Source organism: Tursiops truncatus, chromosome 6, assembly GCF_011762595.2.
Source record: "Tursiops truncatus isolate mTurTru1 chromosome 6, mTurTru1.mat.Y, whole genome shotgun sequence".
In the NCBI taxonomy this organism is placed as follows: domain Eukaryota; kingdom Metazoa; phylum Chordata; class Mammalia; order Artiodactyla; family Delphinidae; genus Tursiops; species Tursiops truncatus.
Genome location: NC_047039.1, coordinates 103,533,141 through 103,549,489, shown reverse-complemented (window position 1 = coordinate 103,549,489; position 16,349 = coordinate 103,533,141). Strand labels below are relative to the sequence as shown.

Below are 16,349 nucleotides of genomic sequence, written 5' to 3'. Positions count from 1 at the left end.
AAAAAAAAAAACCACACACACAAAACATCTAACCCGCCATTCTGCTGCCTTTAAAAAAAAAGAGGTTACAAAAATATAAGAATATGAAACAGGATCATATACATATAAAAGTTAGAAGTATATACAAATGATTACAGTTAAAATTAAAGATGTGCCGATTATTTATGCAACTGCTCCTGAAAAGTTATACATAAAGCAAATGCTTGCAAATCATATCAAACCGTACAGACACTAGGGAAATTTACTACCTAAACCTATGTTGAATTCTTCTGTCAAGTAAGTAATTACTACATAAATTTAGTTATGAAAACAAAGGTTTTCACATAATAGCAACAATATGAACACCACCTACTTTTATAAAGCTCATGATAGTTTGCAAATAACTCTCACAAAATGTCTCCTTTGATTCCCACGTCTAACCTACATGATAAACAAGAATTATTCACTATTACACGATGAAGAAACTGAGACAGACTAAGTAGCTCTAAGGTCAGACTAGTAAACAGCAAGTAGGAAATAAGGAAATTCCCTTATCTTTGTTTATTGCTTCATAAATGTGCTTTAACCTGAGATTTGGTGAAACAACCTTTATAGAGGAAATAGTGTATAAACTTAAAAAAAAAAAAGCAATCCTTACCAAATCTAACAAGTGCATGTCACTATTTCGTACATCTTTTCCTGGGCTAAGAAGAAGACCAAAACACCTGCAAAAAAAGAACTGATATAAATTTGGAAAAGAGACTACAGAAAGATGTTTAAATTAGATCGCTTTAAAAAAATTCTTCTTGATAGAAAAAAGGACATATTAAAATTATCAATAAAATAGCATTACCAAAATCATCTTTATTTCTTTGAGATAAACAAATTTTATGTTTGCCTTGTGTTATCACACAGTTGAGATCAACATATTAGCTGAAGATTTATGAGAGATAATTCAAAATGAATGAAGTATTCACTTTAATGAACAAAAGAATTCCTCAGGGAACAAAATATTTTGCAAATACATTTTTGAATACAGTATATGACTGCTCCACTAGACTGACAAAAACTAAAATTTATATTTAAGCCAAACTTACTAAAAATGTTTACCTTTCAATGGCAAGTTCCTTATTAGTTGTTTGTTGCACATAGATGACAATCTTTTTATCAATTCCTTGGCGTAGTTTAAAGCATTGTCTGTCTTTATCTTTAGGAACTGCACTGTAGAACAACATGTTTCATTAATTTTGCAAAGCACTTTCTCGTAACATACACCAGAACAATTTTTGTTATGATTTGAAAATCAGGCACTGAAAAGAATCACATTTAATTCTTTTCTATGCCTGGTATTCAAATCATAACAGATATTTAAAAATCATCATCTGCCTCTTGATATGAAAATATCATCATTACTGTATGTAATCCACTAAACCATTATAGAAACCATTTATAAAAGCTACAAAACCACTCTTATGACCCCTAAAACGTGGCTTTAGTTTTTTCTTTTTTGTTGCTGTGAAAATTAAATTAGATATTTATAAAGCTCCAAGGCACTCAAAAAATGTTAGTTTTTTTCACTTTCTATTTAGTCACTGTTTTTTACAAATAAATTATTCATGCCTTATTTGTTTAAATATATAATGAAGAAAAGATAATTATATAGATCCTTTGAATTTCAAAACAAGGTGCTTTCAAAAAACAAGAAATGAGGAAGATATAGTCAACAGTAAGCTGTTGCCTAATTCTTCCCTTAAGCAGCAATAACTTTACTGTAAGCATGTGTAATAACTATAAAAATAACATTAATGATGCAGTTAAACATCACCTTAAGAAAACAGTTGAAAATATTCTCTAAATGACAGTTTACCAAAATAATCCCCTGGTCTCCCACCCACCATTTCTCTAGCTCCTTTGTTCTCAAAGGCTTACAAATCTGCTACAGCAATCAGCCAATATACAGCAAATCTAAACTGTGCCTTATTACTGTACAACTTTAAGATAATAACAATAGAACCATTATAAGATAATATAAAAGGCTACATGAGAGCTCTGAGTACCTACTCAAACTAAAAATTGGCTCTGAAGAAATAAAATTAGTTTGAATCCCATCTGCACTACTACACCAGTAACCAATTCAAGAACATGTGATAACGCTGAGATTAGAAAATCAAAGAATCTTAGCATAAGAGTCTAAAAATGACCAACATGCAAGAAAAACTTCTGCATACCAAACTGTCAAATATTTGTGGCTGACAGAATTTTCACCTATGAGGATATGGACAGATCTCAGATTTTAATTTATATTAGATACACTAGTCTCTATGTTCTGTGGATATTTAAGTATAAATTAATATAATCTCATCTCTCAGCAGTATTTAAAACAACAACAGTGGAAATAAAGTTATCTCTGGTGTCCTGACTCTGAAGGGCAAGGAAAAGCTACATTAATAGGAAGCAGGGTGGAGAGTATAAGCAGTGGAGGTTCACTTCACTGATGTTGGGGGGTCTAGACTGTATTTCTGGTCTTATCACTATCATTGAATGAATGGATCCAACCAAGTAATTTTACATTTAATTCCTATTGTGTAAATTAAGAAGCAGACATCCAGGTTATCTTCCCTGGCTTTCTTTACCTATAAAATAAGGACAATATCAAATGGGGTACTTTGCAGATTAAATAAGATCAGAACGAAGTGTTTTGAATGATATAAATGAAAATGCTCCATTTTCCTAAGGACTAAACTGAAATGCAGGTTTCTAATTTTAATAATATAGGATTATACTTTTTCAGGAATGAAAAGAAGAGCATTAATTCTTGCCACGGCACTTGGTCTATATTTATGCTATGGCGAAACCACAATCTATCTTGTACTATGGCTAACTATATATACATATATTTTTTAAATAGGTGGTAAGTCATATGGGTATACCATTGTATCTTTTTTTAGGTGTAACTGACATACAACATTAGTTTCAGGTTTACAACATAACGATTTGATATGTGTATATTTTGTGAAATGCATCGTATTTTTACCATTCTATTCTGGTCAACATTTAATTTCCACTTTTTAATTTTGCTATTATTGTGTTAAGGGGAATGTTCATGCTGATAACTCTTTTGGCACCGCAATGACTGTTTCTGTAAATTCCTAGACATACTACAGAATCACTGGATGAAAGGAACTGCATTTGAAAAGTTCAAATCTGATGAAGACAGGCATACTTGTCAATGATTTCATCAGTGTATTAGGTCACACAACACTATTTTCTACTGTAACTATAAATTCAGGAAAACAATGCAACAAAAAGATAACAAAGCCCTAACAAATGTGAAAAAAAAATGACCATCCAGGGGTTTTCTGTATAGCATTTCCTTGCTATACAGGTGAACAGACCAGGGATATTTGTGATCGTTACCTTTCTACTTAGAATATACCTGATCTCAGAAGGAGGAGAAATTATCCTAGTGCTTCTCTTCTGAGAGATCTTAGAAATCTTTCCTATTCATAACTGGGGTTTATAAGTGATCTACATAAATATTTTTAATAAAGGGAAAAAACTGTTTAAACAAACTGTTCTGTTTCTTAAAAAGGACAAAAATTATTACAAGGTTTATAGATTACAGTTTCTACTTCCCAGTACAGGAATGCATACTGCAGAAAGCACCACATCACAGTGTTGCTGTGAGAACAGAAATATAGCTAATAAGAAAGCATAGAGCACAAGGCCTCACACTTGATTGTACAAATCAAAGTTGAAGCTGCATTGTACACTAAATTGGCCACCAGATGGCATGACAATTCCAAAGTCTCTTGAGGGAGAGCAAAGGTTATCAGTTTTTCAAACAAACAGACCAATCATTGTGCTTTTTAATTTAAAAGCAAGATATTAGAAATCATTCATATTTTGATGGAATTTCATTTTATGAGGTAGTCATGGAGGAAAGAAATTTCTATATGCAACTATTGATTATGATCCCAAGTGGCACCCATTTTGTGATATGGGCTATGGAGAAAAAAAAAAGCCAATCATCTTGCAACCATAATATTTTAAAGTTATAAAAGATTTTAGAGTCTAGCCACCTCATTTTATAAATAAGGAAACTAATGTCAGGAGATGTAAAGAAACTTGGAAAAGGTCACACTGTTAATGGTAGCAATAAGTAAACTAAATTTAAGTTTTAATTTCTATTCCAGGGTTATTTTCACTACTCAAACAAGCATAATTTTACTTAAAAACCAAAACCAGTTATTTCTATGTAAGGTTAGATTTCAGATACAGACCTCAATTCTCCCCTTCCAATGTGTTCAGATAAACTTTAATGGTAAAACTTGATTTCAACAGCCTTAAGACCTTTACATTATTAAAACAAATAAACCAACTAACCAACCAAAACACAAAAAAAATCCAGCAAAACAAATCTAGCTACAGATCCACCTGATGTAGCTTCTGTCATACTTCATATCAGCAGTCAGCCAGTTACTCTGAGTCCATCTAAAAGAACATGGTAGCATGATACATTTTCCTACGTGAAAGAATTTTTTTTATTGTTTAAAATTCTTTAAATCTTGCCTCTACAAATTTGCTTATTTATTTTCCTTTAAACTCTATCCATAAAAGCAATCATTTTATAATGTAAAAGTTATGTAATCTGACCTAGAATTTCCCTAAATCCACAGATAGTACAGCATGTTAATACAAACTCAAATAAAAAGAATAAAATAAGATGTCCTACCTAAAATAACCTTTACCATCATCTTCTTTTATTTCTAAAGACACAGAGAAGGTAAAGATGTCACTGTCAGGAGTCTGAGGTGCAGTAGTTGCTGAGAGGGGGGTCTGCTTGGCAGAACGGCGGAAGGCAGTGGCAAAACTGTAAAGTATCCGGCTCACCTACAACCAGACATGTTAGGAAATGGGCTGTTATCACAAGAATAAAATACTTTTGTTAAGGCTGAAGGTGACCTATGTTGTTTGAGGGGAGTAATTCATCTTTCCTCCATTGATTTCTTTTGACAAATTATCTAATTTATTAGACCTATAAAGCAAGCAACACTAAAAATGGTCAGAGAAGAGGCTTTAAAAAAGAAGTGGTTGTGGGGCTTCCCTGGTGGCGCAGTGGTTGAGAGTCCGCCTGCCAATGCAGGGGACACGGGTTCGTGCCCCGGTCTGGGAAGATCCCACATGCCGCGGAGCGGCTGGGCCCCTGAGCCATGGATGCTGAGCCTGCGCATCCGGAGCCTGTGCTCCGCAATGGGAGAGGCCACAACTGTGAGAGGCCCACGTACCGCAAAAAATAAAAATAAAAAAAATAAAAAAGAAAGAAGTGGTTGTGAATCCAACTGAAAGATGATTTCCAAAATTGTTAGGAATTACTTGAATGTATCTATTATAATAAAAATAATTCTACAAGTTTAGCTCTAAAAGAACGGTTTGCAAATACGTCATTGCTAGAACCAAGATGCCTATTTAACCCAATTAAGCAGCTGTTGGTCAATTGGTCTCCTCCAACACTCTTAACAATGAGGTTCAGGTTAACCAAACTTTTAGTTTATTTACATTTCAGCCCATCCAGCTGAAATAAACAGTAGCAGAGAATTTCATGTGGCTTATAAATGACCATAATAAATACTATAATCATTTCAACGTAGTGAGGGTACAGATGAAGTTTCATTTGCAGACAGTTCCCTCTTAAGTACTTACAGCTTCTTGTATTTCACACCGGAAGACATGTATTCTGAAGAGCTCTGCATTGTAATGACTTTCAGTGAAAGCAAAACAGTCACTCTCAGGAGTTCCATCATGCCCTCTAACACAGAAGAGGATTTTGTAGATAGGGTAGTTTGCTATTTCAGTGTTTGTCTGAGGATCTAAGAGTCTGTTCAGAAAAAAAGATATAAAGAGATTAGAGGGACTGTAGACTATTTTCACTACATCCATATTATGATTCAAGACTCATCTTTCTAGCAAAAAGATCATATAATCCATTTTTGGTATGCTAATCATATTAATCTTAAGTCTTGATAAGTAAGTCATATGTGAATTCTTAAAGTTACTGATTACACAATTCCATGATACTAAAAACTACATAACCCCATGTTTTACGGAGGCAATCAGGAAAGCATAAACAGTATCAATGTTTCTTATACAGTCTGTAACTAAATAAAGATAATGGCTAAATTGGAATACCAAAATAGATCACTAAAGCTGTGCTTCTCATTATCTCCTAGAAGAATGACCTAATCTGCTTTATTATTTTAAAAAATAAAAAGGTGATGTGTTTTCTCAGAGTGAAACATGTTCTTTTGCTTCATGGCAAACAAGGGAGAGAGACTGTAAAAAATGTTAACACCTAAAAAAAGAAAATCATTAATAAAATCAAAAGGATGCCATTCACTGAAAATCAAAGGGATATCATTCATTCAAAAATGTATTCATTCAACAAATATTTATGTGATACCTACAACATTTCAGGCTCCATTCTGGGCACTGATGACACAGCTATGAAAGAAACTGAAAAAGAAATTATGCAATTTCAACATTGAATGGGCAGGGCCACTGATGGGAAAGCCCAGGCGATAATGGAAATACCTAAGAAGGGGACCTAATCCAAGTTCAAAGGCACTTTGATAAAGACTCTGAAAACATGGGGCGAGAGAAACTAGTTTTCTCATGTCTTTATAGAATTAAAATATATTAGAACAAAGTATAACTTCAGTTGGGGGGAATGACTATTGACTAAGAAGCACATAAAAATGAATGCTCATATAAAAATGAGTGCTAAGGAGCTCCCTGATGGTCCAGTGGTTAGGACTTAGCGCTTTCACTGAGGTGGCCTGGTCAGGGAACTAAGATCCCACAAGCTGCAGTGCAGCCAAAGAAAAAGAAATAAACTTTATTACAAGAAAAAAAATGAGTGCTAAAAAAATTTTATTAAGTTTCACATTAATAAATACAATTAAAATTATTATTTGTGAGTCTTTGTGAAATAGTTCTTTAAATACTCAAGAGAAGAATTATATATGCAGATAACTGGAATATTAATTAATTAACTTACTACTACTGCTAACCATATACAGCTACAACTCTACTACCATAAAAATCCAAAATGACTGAGGGTGGAGAAACAGATACTCTCATACACTGCTGATAAAAGTGTATGAACTAGATCAATATTTCTAGATGGCTATTTGGCAATGTATCAAAACCCATAAAAATGGGCAAATCTTTGACCCAGTAAGTCTACCTTCTAGGAATTGATCCTAAGGAAATACAAAAATACATAAAAATTTAGCTAAAAAATAATTTATAAGAAAATTACAGGTAAAGCACTTACATGCTCATATAATAAAAGCTTAATATTCGCTATTATTAGTAGTACTTTTCTCATTAAAACAACTAAAATATGTAACATTAGAGATTGGTTATTTCTGAATAGTCCATCATGTGCCATCATAAGTTAAAATTTTTCAGCATATTTACTGATATGGAAAGAGATTCACAATATAAAAAACTAAGTGAGGAAAGCATGTTACAAGATGGTATGTATTATATTATTCCACTGTTGTTAAAAATGTTGATTCTAAGTTGTATAATTATACTTGCCCATATATGTAGGTATATACACACATACACAAACATATACACATACAACTACACAAAAAGGGTCTTAATAAACCAAGATGTTAACTGTTATTTACCAACGGGAGAGTAGAATTAAGAATATTTTCCTAATCTAAAATATGGCACAAATGAACCTATCTACAAAACAGGAACAGACTCACAGACACAGAGAGCAGACTTGTGGTTGCCAAGGGGGAGTGGGATGAGGGAGGGAAGGGCTGGGAGTGTGGGATTAGCAGGTGTAAACTATTATATAATAGGATAAATAAACAACAAGGTCCTACTGTGTAGCACAGGCAACTATATTCAATATCCTGTGATAAACCATACTGGAAAAAAATATTAAAGAAAAAAGAATGTCTATATGTGTATAACTGAGTCACTTTGCCATACAGCAGAGATTGGCACATTGTAAATCAACTATACGTCAATAAAAAAAATTAAATTAAAAAAAGAGTATTTTCCTAAATTTTTGCTTGTCTGTGTCCTCTGATTTTTCTGAAATAAGTATGCATTTTTTTATAATAAAGAAAAAGTTATTTTATTTCAGTTCTGTTCAACTCATTATTAGAGTTTTGTATTTAGCTCGCTAATACAGATATCTGACTGGCTACCTTTAATAACTGTTATCTGTTTCAGTTAGTATAAACAATAGCCATTTTGAGAGACTTTTCTGGGCCTCAGTTTCCTCATCTTAAAAATTTAGGATCTGTACTGGAATAGTTAATATTTACCAACAGGTTTCTGTAACTTCCAAAGTCAGCATGAAATCTCATACTGAACTAATGTGTCAAGCTAGTATTTGTATTGGGGGCACATGAGAAATATAAAGTTAGGCAGACTCTTAGGTCAACATGTTTCAATAATCCCCAAAACATTTAAATTTCTAATGTGCTACACAGAACTGGGGTGGGGAAGAGTATAAAAAACTGTTCAAACAAGTGACTGTTTTTCATAAAGGTCACAATCCTTGGAAGATGTGATAACTAAGTGCCAGATGAATTAAACATGAATAAAATAATTAGATTTTGTTCACTACTGCTTCTTTCTAAAACTATAGGTCAGAAATCTGATCAAATGTTATTGAACACAAACAGTTCAAGAAGCTGGTCTCACCTCACAGTTCCTTCAGATACGTTCGGCACTGACAGGGTTACATCTAGTGAAATCTGACACTGGCCCCTTAAGATGGACATCATCCTTAAGGCTTCCACTTCACTCCTGGGAGCATTTACTGAAGCACAGCCTAAATAAGTTAGTTTGCTGAAAACTACACTGTCCTCATCAGCCACTGGTGTGAAAGGACTAGACCCTTCAGAATCTGAAAGAAACAATAAGGAGGTGATTATTTGCACTTTGATATTTTGTTGACATGAATAGCAAGTAAAAATCTACAAGTTACATTTAGGTTCTAAAATTAAATACTAATAAGAGAATATGCCATTGCCCCAGAAGAAATGCCCATTAAAGCCAGAAATCTCACACCAGAACTCTGTCACCAACACTAAAAATTTTAGGCATGGCTGTAGTCTCAATCCCAAATCTAAACGGTGACCTGAGACTCAGATCTGATTTACCTTTCTGACTCCTCTAATTTGTTTTGACTTTATAATTTACATTTAGATCAAAAATACATTTAGTATTTTACCACCCTGAAAAATCCTATCTCTGTCTTCTTTCTGATCTGCTCTAATTATTTTTCTCATTCATCATTGTAGCTACTCTATCATGTTCTCTCAGTCCCCTTGCTTTCCCTTTCCCAATAAACATCTACAGTTTTAACACCCTACTTTCCCCAAAGCCTTTATAATTGCCTTTTTTCTCCTTCCTTGCTACGTCTTTCAGCTCCTTTTTCAACTTGACAACTATTCCCGCCAAGCTATTAAAGGCCTGGGGCAAACATCTCTTCACCAAGCATTATTCCTCTATTTCTCCAACACTATACTCAAATTCCTTCTTTCCTGGAAAAAGATCCTTAAATACTCTAAGACTCCCTCAATGTCTTATAGCTACTGTTTCTCTTTCTGTGGTATAAATGACATACATTTAGAGTGGACATATGTATATGTATAATTGATTCACTTTGCTGCACACCTGAAACTAAAACAACATTGTAAATCAACTCTATCCCAATAAAAAATTTTTTTAAACTGACATACATTTAAAGGGAAATCAGAATAGTACATACATTTACTCTTCTCACATCCCCCTAAATCTAGAATCTGAAGATTCTAGAGAACATAGATAATGGGTTTTGCTCGCTTTGAATCAAACCTAGTACAGAATGGACACTCAAATATTAAAAACAATAACCTTCAGTTATGCAAGCAATGCAGCAATCCTAACCTCCTTGTCCAGGTTTCACTGGCAGGCTCATCTCTGGTTTCTGGAGCCCTACTAATGACACAGGGTTAATGGTGGATGAAGCTGAGAGTTGATTAGAAAGAGGCCCATCTCCTTCGCCATCCAATTGTGACCTTTCCACAAGCTCCTTGTCCCCTGGCTGGTCGTCCATTGGAGGATCCATCAGCACATCTGCTAGCTCTTTTTGCAGCTGCTGTTCACTTCCATTCCCTATAATCTAAGGGTCACAAATATATGCAATCAACAAAATGAGAGAGGCCAGTACTGATTTAAATGGGACCACATCTAGAGAAAATCATCAGCAATTCTTTTGATATACAGATATCTTCTGAATGTCTTTAAAAAACAGAATAAATCAAGATCTATAATAAATAAGAGCTGCAGCTGCTCTCTTAATTCATACAGCTTTTCATGAAAAAGTGTATAGTGAATTTGAGACCAATACCCAGAAATATATGTGATAGTCTATCAATTTTATTAAAAGTTTTCTACAGTGTCCTAAACTAATTAACAACTAAAATATTTGTAATTTTACTTGTATGATGAGAAATAAAGCTTGTTAAGAGGAGAAGCTTCTCGGACTTGCCTGGTGGCGCAGTGGTTAAGAATTCACCTGTCAATGGAGGGGACACGGGTTTGAGCCCTGGTCCAGGAAGATCCCACATGCCGCGGAGCAACTAAGCCCATGCGCCACAACTACTGAGCCTGTGCTCTAGAGCCCGCAAGCCACAACTACTGAGCCTGCGTGCCACAACTACTGAAGCCCGCGCGCCTAGAGCCCATGCTCCGCAACAAGAGAAGCCACCACAGTGAGAAGCTCGCACACCAAAACGAAGAGTAGCCCCGCTGCTCTCCACAACTAGAGAAAGCCCACGCGCAGCAACAAAGACCCAACACAGCCAAAAGTTAATTAATTTTAAAAAAGAGGAGAAGCTTCTCTTATGCTTAAGGAAAAGGGAAAATGTGTTTGCTCCTGAAAATTATCAGTAGAAACATACTTATTAGGTAGTAAATCATCACATGCATTTTTACCACCCTTGCTATAAGTTAAGTCTCCTGTATTTCTGAGGGAGACTTCACTGACATAAATAGTTCTTAAAGTTCTGAGACATTTGAATAAAGCTGGGGAGATGTACGTATAAAATGACCCTGAGGAACAGAACCCTTTTCAACGTCAAGTATTTTTCTAGAATCATGATGGTTTATTATTAGTTGCTCAACAAGGAAGTAAACAAGTGCAGAATCAGGTGGAGAATCAGGTGCCCAACGCTAAGAAAACCACAAGTGACAAAACCCAGTATTGTCACCAAATGCTTATTCAAGAAATACTAGAAAAATTAACAAGAGAATTAATTTACGAAAAGGAAATCATGATGAAAAAAAAAGTGTGCTAATTTAGGAGGGTTTCTGAAGACTAAAACCTGACAAAAAGTTAAAATGGGTGGGGCTATGAGATTGTTAAAAGACAATGAGGTCTTCCCAGTAAAATTAAGACACAGTTAAGAAGCAAAATTCCAATAACAGAGGTACTCTGGACTACTAAGGAACCCAGTTCAAACATCTTTTGTAACTCTATAAAATTCAAGTCCCTTTGGCTGTAAACTATGATTGAGAAACAGTCTTAAGTCTTTTTTGCTTCATTTTCCCAAGGAAATTCTAACATGTCAGCTATTCTTGCCTTGGAAATAAGGGCCGGAGAGGTGTTCAGTCGCTGGTTTCAATGACAGCATCTGTTTTTCTGAACTTCCTTTTATATTCAGAGTTACTGCTATTGGAACTACAATTCAGTCAAATAAGTTTAACTCTTTGTTATGACTGATCCTATACATCACAAGTGTAATCAAATTTCTTTTTTCAGAAGTTCTCCTTTCAAAAGTTTTTGAAAGCACCTAGAAAACAAACTAGAGCTTAGTTCTAATTAACCTCTTATTTTTTCAGAACTGGACAAGAAATACTGCAGGAATCACCTGCAGGAAATAAAAGATAGCCTAACTGAATCTAAACCATTGTCCAAGTGGAAGGAGAAATAACATAAGTAGGATATTTACAGCTCCCTAAAAACAGATGAAGAAAAGATATTAGACTCCATGTTTAAGCAATTAGTAATTATAACTGGGAAGGTTACCATTAAAGAGCAAACTAAACTGAAGACATTTTACATGCTATGAGGTACTGTTTTTTCTTTGGTATATAGGCTAAATAAACTCAAGTTTTCTTTTGGATAGACTACCTCCACTGTAATATATTTACAAACCCTGAAAGAAACATGTTTATATGTTTGCCTTTTGTGTTTATACATGTTTATCTGCATTCTTCCCTTGTTGATAAAGTCTGTAAACGTAAGAACTGCCTTCTATTTCCTTAACTCTTCCTTAAAGGGTAGGAAAAAGTAATGCACACACACAAAAATGATTTTTAAAAGCTGCTTAAAAATAGCAACCTAACTTATGCTTTGAATAATTAGGTCCAATACAGTACTCAGCACTTACCATGTTAGATCATTTGTGCACCTTCAATCCAATTTCATACTTAACTATCTGTCACATAATTTAATACTTATCTCAATTAAGTTTTTTGTTTTTTAAAAGACAGTCAATTAATCTTCCCTAGGCTTATCTGGGAAACACTCAGCAATGCTTTTCAAGGTTCTCAAACTTTGGCATGCCTAAGAATCACCTGGTGAACTTGTTGAAACACAATCTGTTGGGCCCTAACAAGAATTCCCATTCAGTAAGGCTGGGATGGGCCTGATAATTTGAATTTTTAAAAAGTTTCCAGGAGATGGTGATGCTGCTAGTCTGGAGACCACACTCTTAGGAACCAACCTTAGATTAATGGTTCTTAACCATGACTAAACAACACAATTACCAATATCACCAGGGAGCATGTTAAAATTAAAATACCTGATCCTCCCTCTATCCCCTCACCTCCTACCCTAGCAACTAAATCAGTCTCAGAGATAAAGCCTTGGCATATGCATTTTCAAGAACTTCCACAGGTGATTTACAAAACAAGTGGCAGGCCAGATTAGGCCAGCAGGCTATAGTTTGTTAACCCCTCGTATAAATGAACAGCTTAAATCAGCAACTGCTTGTCTGACTTCTTGTCATAACAAAAATAAACTCATTATTAGCAGGGCTTTCTGTTCCTTGCTGCCAACAGCATTCCTAACAGATACCACGATGATCTCTAAAATAAATGTAGTTGCAGGTAAAGTAATCAAGACACGGTATTAGTGAAAGGACAGATAATACAGAACAAGGAAACAAAATAGAATCCAGAAATAGACCCACACAATACATGGCCAATTGGTTTCAACAAAGTTGGCCAGATAATTCAACAGAGAAAGGTAATAAAATAAAACAAATGGTGGTGGAACAATTAACTTGACATCATACATATGCAAAAACATCAATCTCTTTATGTCACATACAAAATTAATGCAAAATGGACTGCAGATCTAAATGTAAATCCTAAAACTATAATATTTACAGAAGAAAACACAGGAAAAAATCTTTGTAATTCTGGGACACAAAGATTTCTTAGGACATAAAAAGTATGCATAAAAGAAAAAAATGAAACGCACTTTATTAAACTAGAAACTGCTGCTTGGAAGACACTGTTCACAGAATGAAAAGACAAGCCGCAGACTTCAAGAAAATATTTACAAATCATATGTCTGATGAAGGAATTATATCCAAAATATCCACAGAATTCTTATAACTCAATAATAAAACAAGCAACCCAATTTAAATAAAGGGCATTTCACGCAAGAAGACAATGCAAATAAGCATTTGAAAGACACTCAGTATCATTAACCATTAGGGAAACTGACACCACTATAGGATGCCGCTATACACCTATAAGAATGAAAATTAAAAACAAAACAATCCTGAAAATACCAAGCGCTGGCAAGAATGTGGAGCAACTGAAAAACTCTCATACACTGCTGGTGGGAATACAAAATGGTAGTCACTTTATGTAAATTTTATAAAGTTAAACATACACTTATCTATGACTCACTCCTAGGTGTTTACCCAAGAAAAATAAAAATACATGTCTATACAAAGACCTGTCTGTGAATGTTTATAGCAGCATTATTCATAACTGCCAAAAACTGAATACAAAGTAAATGTTTATCAGCTGGTGAATGGATAAACAAACTGCCACTGATACTAAAATAACATGGATAAATCTCAAAAGCATTATTCTAAGTAAAAGAAGTGGACACAAAAGGCTATATACTGTATGATTCAATTTACATGGCATTCCAGAAAAGGCAAAACTATAGAGACAGAAATCAGATCACTGATTGTCAGAGGCTGGGAAGGGGAAAGATGAATGACTAAAAAGAACTATAAAGGGACTTTCTGGAGTAATGAAAATATTCTGTATCTTGACTGTGGTGGTCGTGGTGATTACGTAAGAGTTTACATTCATTAAAGTTCATAGAACTGCATACCTAAAAGGGTTGTATTTTACTGTGTGTAAATTTTACCTCAATAGACTTAAACTTGGAAGGGGATATTCATAGCGGGAGAGGCTATGCATGTGTTGGGGCAAAGGTTATATGGGAAATCTCTGTACCTTCCTCTCAATTTTGCTGTGAATCTAAAACTGCTCTTTTAAAAAAGGCTATTTTTTTTAATAGAAAAAAAATGTGGTTTCTATGAAAGATGCAATTTGAGAACACAACTGTTCCTTTTCTCTACATGCCCCTCAAAAGGTGTTCGTCCAGGATTCTGTTTTTGGCAATAACTTCATTTTACAGATTTTCCTGTGCCATTTCATCCAATCCCAATGATACACAAACAATCCCTAATATACATCTACAACCCCTCCCTGTCTAATGGACAGACACCTTCAGCTAGATACTCCAAACTTACGTCAAAACTTAACTCTGATTCTCTCCCTGTATCTTTAAAAAAAAAATTAATGAATTGCACTACTTTCCACTCAGTTACCAAATGAAGGATTACAGTCATCCTTCACTCCTCTCATTTCCACACTACTCACAAACCCTACTGCTCCTTGCTCAACTGCCCATTTTTTTCCTTCTGTCTCTCTGCATAGCTAACACCATAGGAATCTCTTTCATTTTACATAAGCCTACCTACTAGAAAGGTAGTAGTTTCCCTGCCTTCTTTCTCACTCCCCTCTGATTTATCATTCATATGGCCATTCAAATTACAAGTGCAAATCTTAGTTCTGATCAAGCACTGCCTTATTTTTATACCCTCCCATGTTTCCTCAATGTCCATAAGATAATGCCCATATTCATCACTATGTTCTATGAGTTTCTCACAACTCTGCCCAATTTACTTTTCCATCTCTTATCTGTCACATCAAACTACTCAAAACTCCCCAAGACACACCATAAACCTTTAAACATCTAGACTTTGCACAGACCGCTCCCTTTCCTGGAAAGCCTTCCTCTCCTTTGCCTTTCTACTCTTAAAGACCAAGCTTAAATCCTCTGAGAGATCTTAAGCCTGATATATGCGGTTTAATCACTCCCTCCTTAGAGAGTGCTATCAAAATATTAGTATACTTGTTTATTCCAGCATTGCTACTTGTTTTAGAGAATATTTGCTTAGTGGGCCTCTTCAGCCAGACTGGGCATTATTAGATAGCAGAGACTGTTTCTTCAATTATCTTTATATTCCCAAAGCTTCGGGTAGCTGAGGGTACAGAGTATATCTACCATACATGTTTAATGAACTGAATTTTATAAATGCCAAGAATAAAAACCAAAGTATTCTTTTATCCAATTTGGATATTGGGTGTTCTACAGATTTTGGTTTAGTGCTAGAAAAGGAAATCTGAAAGATTTTAGCTTTGTTAACGACTTAAAAATAAAACAAAAACAAATACCATTTCCTATTATGAGTGTCATTAAAGTATCATTAAACCTGAACATTTTATAAGTGTCATTAAAGTTTAACATTTACCATAAGAATACTGGGCAGGACCAAATAGCATGCTACAAAACGCAAACAATTATCTTTATTTTGAAACCCAAAAAAGACTTCTAACTTAATTTAGCCCAAATATAAAAATAAAAAAGCAAAGCCGATATGTACAGATAATACAACTAAGAATCATATTTAGATTTGTGTTCATCTCCATGTAATCTTTAAGAAGAGGAAGGGAGAGTTCTTTAAAATACTCCTGAATTGAGAAGAAAAAAAGCATTAAATAGCCAAACATAGACATGAATGTTTGCAAGGACAGAGACTATTCAGTGAATGATTTATTCATAATTCTACTTACAAAGTAGAGTAGTGGTAAACAAATCAAAAACAAAAAACACAACTGGAACAAGAGTTGGCTTGTGGCACAACTCCAGGGGGCACCATTCACATCACAGGCTATGTGAACAG

At 34.5% G+C, this 16,349-nt stretch overlaps 1 protein-coding gene across 21 annotated transcripts in view; it reads right to left on the bottom strand.

Annotated features, from left to right (window-relative positions):
- The window catches only part of RABGAP1 (RAB GTPase activating protein 1), a 174,202-nt gene that overhangs the window by 113,010 nt on the left and 44,843 nt on the right, over positions 1-16,349 (bottom strand). For 20 of the 21 annotated variants that reach the window (XM_073806569.1, XM_073806558.1, XM_073806572.1 and 17 more), the window contains 6 exons: positions 9,949-10,183; positions 8,719-8,923; positions 5,683-5,857; positions 4,715-4,872; positions 1,090-1,200; positions 638-704 (listed from right to left, as the gene is read on the bottom strand). In XM_073806569.1, coding sequence (XP_073662670.1) covers positions 638-704; positions 1,090-1,200; positions 4,715-4,872; positions 5,683-5,857; positions 8,719-8,923; positions 9,949-10,183 — 951 coding nt within the window. Of the gene's footprint in view, positions 1-637; positions 705-1,089; positions 1,201-4,714; positions 4,873-5,682; positions 5,858-8,718; positions 8,924-9,915; positions 10,184-16,349 lie in introns of those variants that run through there. The other variant, XM_073806579.1, reaches the window with a different exon arrangement.